This window comes from Chaetura pelagica, unplaced genomic scaffold, assembly GCF_000747805.2.
Source record: "Chaetura pelagica isolate M959 unplaced genomic scaffold, ChaPel_1.0 scaffold215, whole genome shotgun sequence".
Lineage (NCBI taxonomy): Eukaryota > Metazoa > Chordata > Aves > Apodiformes > Apodidae > Chaetura > Chaetura pelagica.
The window spans coordinates 204,782-218,117 of NW_009953206.1; the positions used below are offsets into that span (position 1 = coordinate 204,782).

The 13,336-nt window shown below is 53.5% G+C and overlaps 1 protein-coding gene across 1 annotated transcript in view; it reads right to left on the reverse strand.

Moving 5' to 3' along the window:
* Positions 1-5,610: 5,610 nt before the first annotated feature.
* Positions 5,611-13,336, reverse strand: part of IKBKE (inhibitor of kappa light polypeptide gene enhancer in B-cells, kinase epsilon) — a 12,589-nt gene continuing 4,863 nt past the window's right edge. The window contains exons 9-18 of the mRNA XM_009997519.1: positions 12,188-12,286; positions 10,824-10,892; positions 10,603-10,716; positions 10,265-10,341; positions 9,977-10,016; positions 9,062-9,163; positions 7,146-7,242; positions 6,572-6,675; positions 6,367-6,438; positions 5,611-5,644 (exon numbers count right to left, since the gene is read on the reverse strand). Coding sequence (XP_009995821.1) covers positions 5,611-5,644; positions 6,367-6,438; positions 6,572-6,675; positions 7,146-7,242; positions 9,062-9,163; positions 9,977-10,016; positions 10,265-10,341; positions 10,603-10,716; positions 10,824-10,892; positions 12,188-12,286 — 808 coding nt within the window. The remainder of the gene's footprint in view (positions 5,645-6,366; positions 6,439-6,571; positions 6,676-7,145; positions 7,243-9,061; positions 9,164-9,976; positions 10,017-10,264; positions 10,342-10,602; positions 10,717-10,823; positions 10,893-12,187; positions 12,287-13,336) is intronic.

Genomic DNA, 13,336 nt, shown 5'->3' on the forward strand with positions numbered 1-13,336 from the left:
GGGGGGTCTCCACGGGAAGGGTCCCCTGGAGGAACCACCCTTCGGGGCCGCTCCGCGTGGGACCCATTGCCCCCTCCCTCGTGCGATCCTTCCCCGTGGAAATTTCCCTCTCCGTGGGATTCCCCAGCCGGGGATCCTACCGCAGTGCCCTCCCCTGTGGGTAATTCCCCCTCCCTGCGTGGGACCTCCTCCCACGGGCCCTGGGGTGCCTGGGGGAGCGCGTCCATCACCCCCCGGGTGGGAGCACAAAGCCGCGGCTTTTTTCCAGCACCTCCTGCTTGAGCGCAGCCACATCCCGCCCCACGGCCGGGCTCTGTCCCCACGGGAGCTCTGGGATCTCGTGTGGGCCCTGTCCCGACACAGCCCCTGCGTGGACCGGGCTGCAAGGGCTGGAACAAACCTCCCTCCCCTCGGGCAGGGCTGCGGGGCGGGACCCGGAGCCACCGCCCCTCCCGGGTGAGGCTCCTGTGCTTGTGGGAAAAGCAAAAGGGAAAATATTAACGACCGCGTTTTGAAGCGGCTCCCAGGACACCCGTGCCTGCCCATCCGGCTTGCAAACCTTTTCCCCGGGCAAGGGAGACTCTGGGGGTGTGCAAATGGGGTCCCCGGGCTGCGTGGTCCCCTGCCTGTCCTCCCGTCTGAGCGCTCGGTGACTCCCTCTGAACACAAGGGCTGACACTGCACACAGTGAAGGTTCCCCTGTCACTGTTACACCCTCCCCACCGGCTGGAAGAGGCACAAAACGAGCTCCTGCCCTTTCCCCTGGGTCAGGATGGAGCCCAGCACACAGAGGGGGTGACAGTCACCCCGAGTCACACAGGACATGACTGGCCCAGACCATCCCCTCTCTGCTGGTTGTACTGGGACAGAATCACTCCTGAGTGTCCCTGGTCGGTGTGAGAGCAGCTGGGTGAGGAGCTGCTGCAGCAGGTGCTGTGCAGGCTGTGACTCCTGCTTCTGGGCTCCCCAGGAAGCTGAATTTGCTGCCTCCCATGAATTCCTGAGGACAGGATAAGTCAAGGTTATCTAAATCCTTTTCAAGGATTTTAATTTGAGGGATGGATTAAAACATCAGCTCTGAGCTACAAAAGCCTGCTGCCACAAGCAGTCAGTAATGAGAGCTTCAAACCAGAGAGCAATAATGCAGCTTGAGAAATCCTAGTGTTGTTCTGTGCTAAGTAACAGGATTGATTTTTGGAAGGTCGTGTTCTTCCCCATTCAGGATCCTGATTCACTTTCATGTGTCCTCTGCTTCTGCCTGAGAACAGCAGCAGATTTATCCCTGGAAAAACTGTTTTCCAAAAGAATTTTTCTGTGTTTTCCCCAGGTCCTTTTTTTTGTATAAGGAACCACTTGCAAGAAAGCAAACGACCTTCCAGAGGGCAAAGATGCCCCTGGCATCTGGCTGGGAACCTGTTAAAGCATCCAGGATGTTTCCTCTTCCAGTGCCACCCTGGGGAACCGTTTCAGCCTCAGTTTTGCAGTGTCAGGGTGGAGGAGGCAGGAGGGGGGTCCCCATGGCTGGGGGGGGCTTTGCTTTCCCTGGCCCCCCAGGAAATCCCCAGTGCTGGGAGCTGAGCAGTGGGGCAGACAGCTTCCCCTGGGAGGTGCTCCAGCACAGGTGGGCATCCCCAGGGCAAGTCCTCCCCCATGCCAAAGGACCCTCTGCCCGTGGGTCACACAGGCTGGCCCCAGGGCTGGCTGGGGAAGCTGCAGACCTCAGCTTCTGGGGCAAATAAATGTTCTATATCCTGTCACCCTGGATAACTTTGGCTCATACCTGCCCGAGAGCTGTGGCAGAGTCGTTGGCCTTCTCAGCTGTCTCTGCAGGTATTCAGGTCTGACAGCACAGGAAGCTCTTTTAGGCCAAGGGTTAAAGTATTTAGGGAAAAAAAAAAACCAACACACAAAACAACAACAAAAAAAAACCAACTAATTAACTTTGGCAGGAAAATTCTTGTTTCATTTGGATTCTGGGAGTCCCCTTTGCAGCTGCTATGCTGTGGCAGTTTAGCATGACAAGGGCTATTAGCAAAACCTCTTTATTCTTCTTGCCAAGAAATAAATTCCTTTTTGTTGAAGCCAAACGTGGTCCAGGTCAAACTCTCAGCTGGTGCAAATCAGTGGAGCTTCACTGAGTCCAAGGAAGTGCAGCAGGAGACCCTGCCTGGGCTCCCTGCCCTGCTCCTCCAGGAGCTGTCAGGGAATTTGAGCTGGATTGAAGATAATGTTTGTTATAAAATTAGGAGAATCCTAGAAAATATTCTGCTAGAGAAAAGCTTTTAGTGATGGCTCAGTTCCATCTGTTCTACAGTAAGTGGCTGGGTTTGACAGTCAGGATGTTGGTTTTTACAATTAAAATTAATGGAAACTTTTGGTGCCAATTTCCACCTCAGGTTCCCTGGGCGGGAGGAGCTCCTGGGCACCCTTGGCCTGTTCCTACAGGAAAGTGAAGCAGGGCACAGCCCCAGAGCTACTGCTTCTTGCTCATTCTGCTCCCTGCTGAGCCCCGGGGCAGTGCTGCAGCAAGATATTCTGCTCCAGGGATGATCCATTTTGCCTGATGTCTCCCAGAAGAGGTCAGAAACATGAGCAGGCAGCCCTGCCCTGGCTGCAGCTCTGCCTCTGGCACAGCTGGGTGAGGGGAGGCTCTGCTTCCCGGGGGCTGGGGAGCACTTCAAGGCAACAGAGCAGCCACTGCAAGCCTGGACTTGGTCAAAGGCTTTAGGTTTAGCTGATGTGTGTTTCCTCCAGAGAAGGGGCTGGAAAGGGAACTGGGAGAAAGGTGAAGGGCAGAGTTGGGTGTTTCGTTTTCTACCCAGGGACAGGCCTGGGCAGGTGCTTGAGCATCTCCAGAGCTGGTGAGTCAGACACTTCTCTTGCTCAGGTGATGGCTCAACCTATCCTTCCAGAGGCACAGTCAGTCCTCACAGAACCCCAGACTGGTTTGGGTTGGAAGGGACCTTAAAGATCATCCAGTCCCACTCCTTGCATGGCAGGGACACCTCCCAGCAGCCCAGGCTGCTCCAAGCCCCATCCAACCTGCCCTTCAACACTGCCAGGGATGGGGCAGCCACAGCTTCTCTGGGAAACTTGATCCTATGTCTCACCACCCTCAAACTAAAGAATTTCCTCCTAATGTCTAATTCAAATCCCCCCACCCCAGCCATTCCCCATCATCCCAAAGCTACATGGTGCAGTGAACCCCTTGCCCTTGGACTCTGCTGGTGCCAGTGCTCCCATAGTCACATCCCTGCTCCAAACTCCTTTTCCCAGGCTGCCAGTCCTGGTTTGCACACAGGTAGAAGCCAGACAAACACTAGGGGATGGATTTTATGCAGGGGACAGGAATGAATCCAAACATTCAGTCCTCCCACCCTGCAGACCATAGTGATGTGTCTGCACTCGTGTTTTGGTCACAGCCTGGGGACGTTGCTCCCTTCTGCTACCCTCCAGGATGTTGCATCTAGGTGACAATCCATAAATCACCCTGGGACTTGGTCAAAGGCTTTAGGTTTAGCTGATGTGTGTTTCCTCCAGAGAAGGGGCTGGAAAGGGAACTGGGAGAAAGGTGAAGGGCAGAGTTGGGTGTTTCGTTTTCTACCCAGGGACAGGCCTGGGCAGGTGCTTGAGCATCTCCAGAGCTGGTGAGTCAGACACTTCTCTTGCTCAGGTGATGGCTCAACCTATCCTTCCAGAGGCACAGTCAGTCCTCACAGAACCCCAGACTGGTTTGGGTTGGAAGGGACCTTAAAGATCATCCAGTCCCACTCCTTGCATGGCAGGGACACCTCCCAGCAGCCCAGGCTGCTCCAAGCCCCATCCAACCTGCCCTTCAACACTGCCAGGGATGGGGCAGCCACAGCTTCTCTGGGAAACTTGATCCTATGTCTCACCACCCTCAAACTAAAGAATTTCCTCCTAATGTCTAATTCAAATCCCCCCACCCCAGCCATTCCCCATCATCCCAAAGCTACATGGTGCAGTGAACCCCTTGCCCTTGGACTCTGCTGGTGCCAGTGCTCCCATAGTCACATCCCTGCTCCAAACTCCTTTTCCCAGGCTGCCAGTCCTGGTTTGCACACAGGTAGAAGCCAGACAAACACTAGGGGATGGATTTTATGCAGGGGACAGGAATGAATCCAAACATTCAGTCCTCCCACCCTGCAGACCATAGTGATGTGTCTGCACTCGTGTTTTGGTCACAGCCTGGGGACGTTGCTCCCTTCTGCTACACTCCAGGATGTGGCATCTAGGTGACAATCCATAAATCACCCTGGGGACAGGCAGGAGGAGATGGACAGAGAGGCAGTGTGTCTGACTCTTCCCACATAGAATTCCTTGATAGCATCTAATGCTCCAGCTCCAGAGACCTCAGGGTTCCTGTGTCTCCACCTGCTGCTGCTGGGAGCAACTGACTCAGCTGATGACTGCAGGATTACTGCTCCCTGCAAAACCCAAGGTCAAAAAAACAGGAGGAAATCTGGAGCATAATAACCACCCCCAAGACAGGGCAGAGCACAGCCCCACCACAGAGCACTGGAGTCCTTCTGCAGCTCTCTGTGTGCTTCCAGGGGGGCAATGAGGTGGGGGAGATACACATTTCCCCTTGATCCTGTTTCTCTGGAGCAGGACAGGAGGGAAGTGTTGAGCATGTCCTTTCCAGGGCAGCTCCAAGGGCTCACAGCCAGCTCCACTGATCACAGGTCCTCCTGTCCCCATCCCAGCTGGTGTCACCTCCACAGGTGACACATCCTTTCACCCTGCACGTTAATGGCAGAGGTAAGTGCTGAGGACTTCTTCTCATCTTCCACCCAAAAGGAAATGAAATATCCCTGCTTCCTGGAGCTGCGTCTGGAAGGGCCTGGGGGAGCCCTGTCATCAGAGATTTTTCCTTGGCTTTTGGAGGCACCCCTGGGTTTGGCAGCTGGAGGTGCAGGTTCAGTGCAGGGCTGTTTGCAGAAGGCACACACTCCCACGTGCATAAACACAGAATCAGTTGCATTTATAGAAATGTACCAAAAAAAAAAAAAAAAGAGAGAAGCCTCCCTCAGCTTCCCATTCCCAACCCCCTCAGCAGCCCAAACACTGGGCTGGAGCAGGAGCAGAGGCTGCAGCTCCTGCCCTCCCTGAGCTGTCACCTCCTGGGCAGGGCACTGGAGCCATCCTGGGCTGGATCTGGTCCCATCCATCAGGCACAACATCCCTCCTGCTCTGCCCCATGAAGCCTCAGGGAGCAGAAGTATTTTAAAAGTGGGAGTAATCCCTAAATGAGTAAAATGGCAAAAGATAGTTTACCAATCTAGCCTCTTCCTCTTCATCATCCAACATGGTGATACAGAGAAGCCAGAAGAACAAGTCCTTCAAGCATTTGTTAAAAGGAAAAAAATAACCCCAGTTTCCTGGCCAAACTTCCAAAGGCCCAAGGCTTGCAGGTCACCCCAGGCTAATGCTGGTAAACTGTGCAAAAGTGCTGGAGCAGAGAGGTAGGACACAAAGCTCCTCAAATGCCAACATCAGACATCCCCGTCGCCTTGGACCCTCTGTGCTGCTGGTGCTCCCTGCTGTGGGAAGTGCTTTGCTTCAGCCCCTGCAAACTCATCACATCTCTCAGATCCCGGGAGCAGAGGCAGCCCCACTTAACCTGCAGGAAAAAAACCAAAGGCTGGAGAGGGATTGTCTGGGCTCTCACAGTCCCAGACTACAACTTGGGCTGAGCATCAATCTCTGGGATTATTCTGGTGTCTCTTGGGATTAGCTCTTGATATCATAAACACACCCAGACCCCTCCTACTCCCTTAGTCACAGTGCACATCCTGCAACAACACAGTTGGTGCTGTAAAAACAGGACTGGGGTGAATCACCCATTGTTTTGTTTTAAACTCCGATATGAAACTCTTTGACAAGATCTGCATATTCATGTTGTCGATTTGCATGAAGATCCTCAAAAAAAATAAAGGTTGTAAAGGAAGAAACCCAGGGGGACTTCCCAGCAGTGGGAGGCTGGGTCTTGCACGGAGTTTCATTCAGACATAGAAAGGGTCTCCTCCATGGCAGCCAGCAGCTGCCAGTGTGGGGAAGCAGAGGAAAAAGGCTAGAAAGTGTGTGTAGGTGTGACCCAGCATTTGCAGATCACACTCAGACTTCCAGGAAAGAGAAGCCAGACCATGATGTGAACTTGGTGCTGTTAAAACCCCACGTGAATCATCCCCCGGGTAGCTGTGCTCCTGCTCAGCATGGCTCCTCTTGCTGGATCATTGCTGGGCTCCCAGGGAGCACACCCAGACCCAGCCCCCCTTCCCAGGGCAGTCGGGGCAGTTCCTGGGGTTTGGGGCAGGAATCACCATCCCTGGGGCTCCTACTCACCGCTCGATGATGCTGTTGTTGAGCTGGAGATCACACGTTACTGACCTCATCTGCTCCAGGAGCTCCTGCATCCTGCCAGGGACACAACCAGCCCCTTATCCCGGTGCTGCTCAGCCCTCTGCTCCCTGCAGGAGCTGTGTCTGAGCTGGCAGGGACACCCCTGGGGTCACCAAGTGTCTGCAAACCCCTCCTGCCAAAGGCTCACCGAAAAGCCATCTCCTGCCGGGCTGGGCTCAGATGGACGGGTGAAGGTGTGGGAGGAACTGGGGCCAAACTCTGCTTCTCTGTCTGGAGAAACCTGTCCGGGGCCTGCAGAGAAGGAGAGACATCAAATCATAGAATATGCTGAGTTGGAAGGGACCCATCAGGATCATGGAGTCCAACTCCTGTCCCTGAGTAGGGCACCCCAAGAATCACACCCTGGGCCTGAGAGCATCATCCAAAGGCTTCTTGAGCTCAGGCAGCCTTGGTGCTGTGACCACTGCCCCGGGGAGCTGGTTCCAGTGCCAAGCAGCCCTCAGGACCAGGGCTGCCCCTGCCAAAGGCTCCACCATTCCTTGCTCCATACAGTGGGGGGAAAGCAAGACTTCCAGCATGGGTCACTCACAAAGACCAGCAGCAAGTGCTTTAAAAACACTCGCATGTCTCCCTGCTTCATGGAGGGGCTGGGTGGTGGGAGAAGCTTCCCACAGGCTGGTGCACTCAGTGGGTGCTGGGAGAGGGGAGCAGCAGCATCCCCAGGAGCAGGGACAGGCTGAGTGGCACCCAGGGGCACCTACCCTCTGCAGGCAGTCCTGGCACTCTATCACCTCCACGCTGCAGGCACTGATGTGGTTGCTGAGCCTCTTCAAGTGCTTCTTTATCTCACAAACTTTCCTAGGAGGAAGAACAACGACAAAATTCCCAGTCCGTGCTCAGCAGCAGGTTGGATATTGGTATTTTTTTGTGCTTTAATTCTGTGCTGCTTTCTGCAGACCTTTCAGGATGGGAGTTAAAGTCCTGAAGGAAAGCAACAGAGTCACTGCAGTGTGGGGGTCAGGGCTGCAGCTCATCTAGCAGCCACAGCAGGTGAGGTCTTCCAAACAACCCTAATATCCAATTAACTAGGGAAAGTGTTGGTTAAACGAGAGACAGCTCAAGCCCATCAGTTCTGCCCTCAGTGCTGCACAGGCTGGTCCTGTGCCCTGTGCAGGACTGAGCATCTGCTCAAAAAGGCTCCCGGGGTTTGTATTTTTGGTTTTCCACACTCTCCTTTCAATCTGAAGCACATGAAGGCCAGAGAAGTTCCCCCTCAAACACACCCTGGGGCCAATCTCTGCAGGCAGCTCCAATGACACTGAAGGCCCAAATCTGTGGCATCTTGGTGGGACTGAGCTGGCCAGGACCATGTCACCAGTGTCCCCTCTGCTCTGCCCCAGCCTTGGGAGTAAATCCTTCTCTCCTTCTTTGGGGGACCAACTGCCCTGTTGCTGCCTGGGTGAGAGGCCCTGGTTCCAGGCAGCCAGCAGGCACAGCATGAGCTGGATAAAATAAGGTTTGGTTTGGCTTAAAAAAAAAAAAAAAAGAAAGAAAGAAATGGGGGGGAGGAAAGAATATTTAAGGTGAACAATCCACCTCCAGTCCCCAGAAAAACAGCCACCACACCACAAACCCTGGCTGCCAGCAGGAAGAAATTCAAAACAGGGCAATTAAAACTGAAGTAAGAATAAATTAAAAATATCCAGTTGTGACTCACGATGCCTTCACCCTAAGGACAGAAAAACAGATACAAAAATACTTTGGAAAAACACCAAGAAGCTTTTTTTTTCCTCCCGGTGAGCAAAGGTAAAAGCCCTGTTGGAGTGGAGAGCAAACCAGCTCTGGAGCTGCAGAGAGGGCAGAGGAGCTGGGCAGAGAGGGCTCTGTGCCCAGAGAGGGATCTTGCCTGGAGCCAAAATTCCCACTGAAGCCAAGGAGACAGCAGCTTCTGTCCCCAAAGTGAAACCTGCCTGTGGGTGAGGGTCTGCAGTGTGAAACCCCCTGGCTGCACAAGCTGAGGCTGGACAGAGGAGGGTGCAGAGACCAGGCAGCCCTGCCCACTGCTGCTCTGGCATTCCTCAGGTCTGAGACAACCTGCCAGCCTAAACCTCCCCCCAGTAAATCCTGTGCAGGCCTAAAGGTCAAAACCCAGGTTTAATTCCAAGGCACTACAGAAAATCATTCTCCTCCTGTCCACGCTGGCAGCCCAGGAGGATGGATGTTCCTCTCTAAAAGCCACCTGGCCAAAAAAATCCTGCAACATCCTCTTCCCCAAACTGCCTGCAACCCCCTCAGCCTGCTCTGTGCTGTCGTGACAGGCAGTGGGTTGAGCTCAGTCAGTGCCTGGCAATTTGCTCTTTGCTCTATTCCCCAAACCCCATTTAACAGAGAACCATTCCTAATATGTAGATCTCTCTGTCTCAATAGCAAGTTTATCCTGATCAAATAAGCTCTCCCTGTCAGAGCAGGAGGGAACCAGCTGCAAGTCTGGGGAACTTTTTAAACAAACAAACAAACACCTTAAAACAATGGGGCAGAGATACATGGCATGGGATGAGAACAACATCCAGAGCAGGATTTCTAGAAGTCACACAGTGAGTGTGTGAAGCCCTGGTCACTGGTGGGTTACTGGGATGTCCCCTCTGCCACTCCCCTGGGGTCCCTTAGGGGCTGGTACCTCATCCTGCTGCCGTGGAGGGTCAGAGCCTCCTGGTACTGCTGGACACAGTCATCCTGGAAAATCAACAGAACCTTCCTGGCCAGATGCCCTAAATTCACCCTACAACCAGAAAGAAAGGGAGAACACTGTTATTTCCATAAATGTATGAAAACTAACATCACAGTTCATGTGGTAGGAGCCCTACACCTGGGTCCCAAATGGAGAGAGAGGGACTGGATGTGCAGGAAGTAATTTTGTGCTTGTGTTATAAAGAAAACCAAACCAAATTGTTATGAAGAGGAGAGGGAGGTTTCAGGGGTTGGGGTCACACAGCCAGGCTGTCCCCCAGCACCCCTGGGAACTGCAGAGAAGTCTTTGCCCTGGAGTTTAAGGCAAATGTCCAAGGTTGGAGAGGAGACTGATGAAGATACAGGCACTGCCTGTGACATGTTCCCTGGGACATGCTGCAGTGTGGGCTTTATTTCTTGCCCAGGTTAAACTTCCCTGGCTTCATGGAACTGACAGGAGGATTCTTGCAGGTACAAAAGCCACCACTTTGCTCTCACTGCAAGTTAAGCAGCTAAGAAAGCACAGACACTTCCTACAGCAGCATCTCGGGGAACAAAGGGCCACAAACTCAGTCAGTGGGAGCAAGAACCAAAAATGTGCTTATCCTACAGTTCCAGGCTGGGATCTCAGCTCCCTGGCCCCAGGTCTGCAGAGATTCCCTCACACCTTCAGCTGAAACAGCCTGTAGCTCAGAAACTCAGCTGGGAAAGGTCCTGTATCCATGAACCACCTCAGAAGCTGCTCTAGAGGTGCCCTGTCCCAGCCTTAGTGACCCAGGAACATTTTACATCCCCTTAGGATTCAATCAGAAGCACCAACCACCTGCCTGGCCACAGCACAGAGGGGGAGAGGGTTGGGACTTACTTATCCAGCTTGTGTATTTGCTCCTCGTTGTAGCCCAGTCCTGGGGAGGGAAGACACAGCTCATCACACCTTTATTGTGTGTGTGTTAATAACCCAAGCAACGGGCAATTTCACAGCACAGGAAGATCACTCCAGGGGCTCTGCAGGGCTGCAGCCCCCGGGGTAACTCATGGCACAGAAATCACTGCTAAACCCAGCAAACTGAAATAATTAATTTTCCTACTGGGCCATCACAGGGACATTCCTGAGCAGCCTGGTGTCCCCAGGGCCACCACCCCCACCACTTACGCAGGCACGTCCTGGCCTTCTTGAACTGCTTGTGGATCAGCTGCATCTTCTCCAGGCAGCACTCGATCTGCTGGATGCTGGAACCAGGGCAGGGAAGGAGGGAAGGGGGTGAGGTTGGGGTGAAAGCAGCACTTTGGGGTGAAATCCAAACATGTTGTGCCGAGGGAACACCACTGCTACCCACGTGTGTGTGTGGGGGGACATCACACGTGTGTGCACAGGGCTATCCAAAGCTGTTTGCAACAAGGGGCTGTTTGTGAGCAATCAGACATGGCTGCTGAACCCAGCTGAGGGCAGGGAAGCCTTGCAGGGATTTTGGTAGGGTTGGAGCTACAGACCTTTTGTCTTCAAGCACCTGCTGTCTGTCCTTCACCACCTCAGACAGGATGCTGTCCAGCGCCCCTTGGAAGTCAGAAATGTTGTGGGAGCACTGGGAGAGCTCCTCAGCCACCTGGGGATGGGGAGGAGAGGTTGGGACTGGTCTCTCCCAACTCTGCCCATCCCAGGGGATGCTCCCAGCTCCACATGGAGCGCGTGGGGGGGGGGGAGGGGGCTCCCCCTCTGCAGCCTTGTCTTCACGGCAGCCAAGTCCTTCAGGGCTGGCACCCCTGCAGGAACAGCCTCGTACCTGGAGGAGGGCAGAAAATGAATATTCCTCGAGCAGAAGCCAAGCCAGAGGCAGCCTGGGCAAAGCCAGTCCCTCCCCTGCTGGAGGCAGCAGCCCTGAGGATGCCAGGCTGTGGTTTGCTCGGGCAATAACTCCCTGCTCAGGCTGTGGGCTCTGAGCCACAAGATGCAAAGTGCTGATCCGGTAAAAACTCGCCCTGCTGCATCCAATTTGTCCCCAAATCGCTCACTTTATGCCCACTGGCTTTAGGCCAGCTCAGCTGCTGCCTGCCTCCCACAGCTGGCAGCAGAGTGTGGCACTGAGCACTGCCCATGGGCAACAGCAGCAGCAACAGGCCTGGTCCCAACCCTGCTGGAAGGGCTGGATAAGCCTGGAGCATCCAGCTGCAGCATCAGTGCTCTTGGCACCACAGCCTGGCACTAATCCAGCTGCAGGCCATGGGAACCACGTGTCCCTGTCTTTTTAGATGCAATGGGAATTAAGAAAGTGGCTAAATTGAAAAGAATAAAAGGAGAGCAACTCAGCAGTGAAGAATTTTCCACTACAATGACAACAAAATAGAGAAGCGAAATAATCGTGGGTTACTTTAGAGAAAATGGGTTCAGCTTTCCCTGGGGCAGTGCAGTGGGAATGTGGACATGGGTTATGGTGAGGACAGCCCAGGGTTTCTCCATAATTCAGCCTCTGGTGAATGCTCCTCCAGTGGAGCCTCTTGAATGGAAAGAGGAGACCCCTGGTCACGGCTGGTGTGACCTGGCAGGATGATCCTGGACGGCTGGGAATGCAGCAGGAAGGGCTGCCCTGCCCTGTGCTTCCCAAGGCTGTTTGCAGGGAGCAGTCAGGGATGGCAGGCAGAGCCCCCAGGGGCCCCAGCAGCTGGTGCCATCCTGCCTGGTGTTTCCACCCTGGGGCAGCAGCGCCTCTTCCTCCCTTTCCCAGGAGCTGGCAGCCCTGCCTCCTTCTCACTGCAGCTCAGGGGCTGGAACAGTCTGAAAACCCTGGAGCAGAAGCCAGGGAGCAAGGACTAATTCTGGGCTCCCATAAAACCTGGGACTGATCCTTAAAAACTAAAGCAAAGAGGGAGAAACTCCCAGGACCTCTCACTTCCAGCAGCCCCTACATACAGCGAAAAACCCTCTTTACCTCCCAGCTGATCTCTAGGACTTATTTCGGATGATTCAGGCACCTGGAAAGCCCCCGCATCTTATCTGCAGCAGCCTCAGGGCAGCGTCGGTGCCTGCCCAGCCCATCCCAGCCCATCCCCTGCACCCCCCGGGCTGCAAAGCCAGACTTACAGCCCGCGGGTCTTGCCCTCGCTGAGCTGCAGCCCCGCCAGCACCGCCGCCCCGCGCCGCTGCTCCCGCACCCGCGAGCACTCGCTCCTCAGCGTCCCTCTGCGGGGGGAGAAAACAGCCCTTCCCATCCCTGCTCCTCCTCGGCAGCCCCCACCTCCAGCCCGCCTGCGTGAGGATGGAGCTGCTGCCTCCTCTCTGGTTGCTTCAAAGTGGGGCTGGGTGGGGGAGAAAGTGGGTGCAGCTCCTGCGCGGGGGGGTACCCGCCTGCTGGGTACTGTCCTGCCACTGCACAAGGAGCTCCTGTCCCGGAGGAAACGGGTAGGGCAGGGAAAATGTGCAATAATGGTGGTAGTAGTAATAATAATCATGATAGGAAACCAGTAGGACAGTGAAAATGCACCATTATACTACTAGTAGTAACTACAATAGTAGTAGCAATAATAATTATAACAGGAAACCAGTAGAACAGTGAAAATGCACCATTATAATACTACTAGTAGTAACTACAATAGTAGTAGCAATAATAATTATAACAGGAAACCAGTAGGGCAGTGAAAATGCACCATTATAATACTACTAGTAGTAACTACAATAGTAGTAGCAATAGTAATTGTAACAGGAAACCAGTAGGGCAGTGAAAATGCACCATTATAATACTACTAGTAGTAACTACAATAGTAGTAGCAATAGTAATTGTAACAGGAAAACAGGACAGTGAAAATGCACAAATATGATACTAGTAGTAATAACTGCTAGTTATTACTAGTAATAATAATTACCTGGAAATAGGTAAAACAGTGAAACTTCACAGTGATAAAATAATAATTTAGCAATTATTAATATGAATGTCAATATTGATGTTGATATTTAATATTAACAGTAGCATTAATTAATTAACATTATTATTAATGCTGCTAATAACGATGCTGCTCTCCACAGCATCTCTAAACTGAAGAAGGTGACCCAAAATCCTGGGGACAGGAGCATCCTCACTGCTCTGAGCAGTGTTTGCCCACAGGCCCAGCCCTGGCAGGACCCACCAGGGGGGCTCCCTCCCAGGACCCACCAGAAAAGGCTTGGAAAACCCCGAGCAGTTTAACCCTGAGCACACCAAGCTCCTGGCACTGGGAGGGGACAGGTGACACCCCC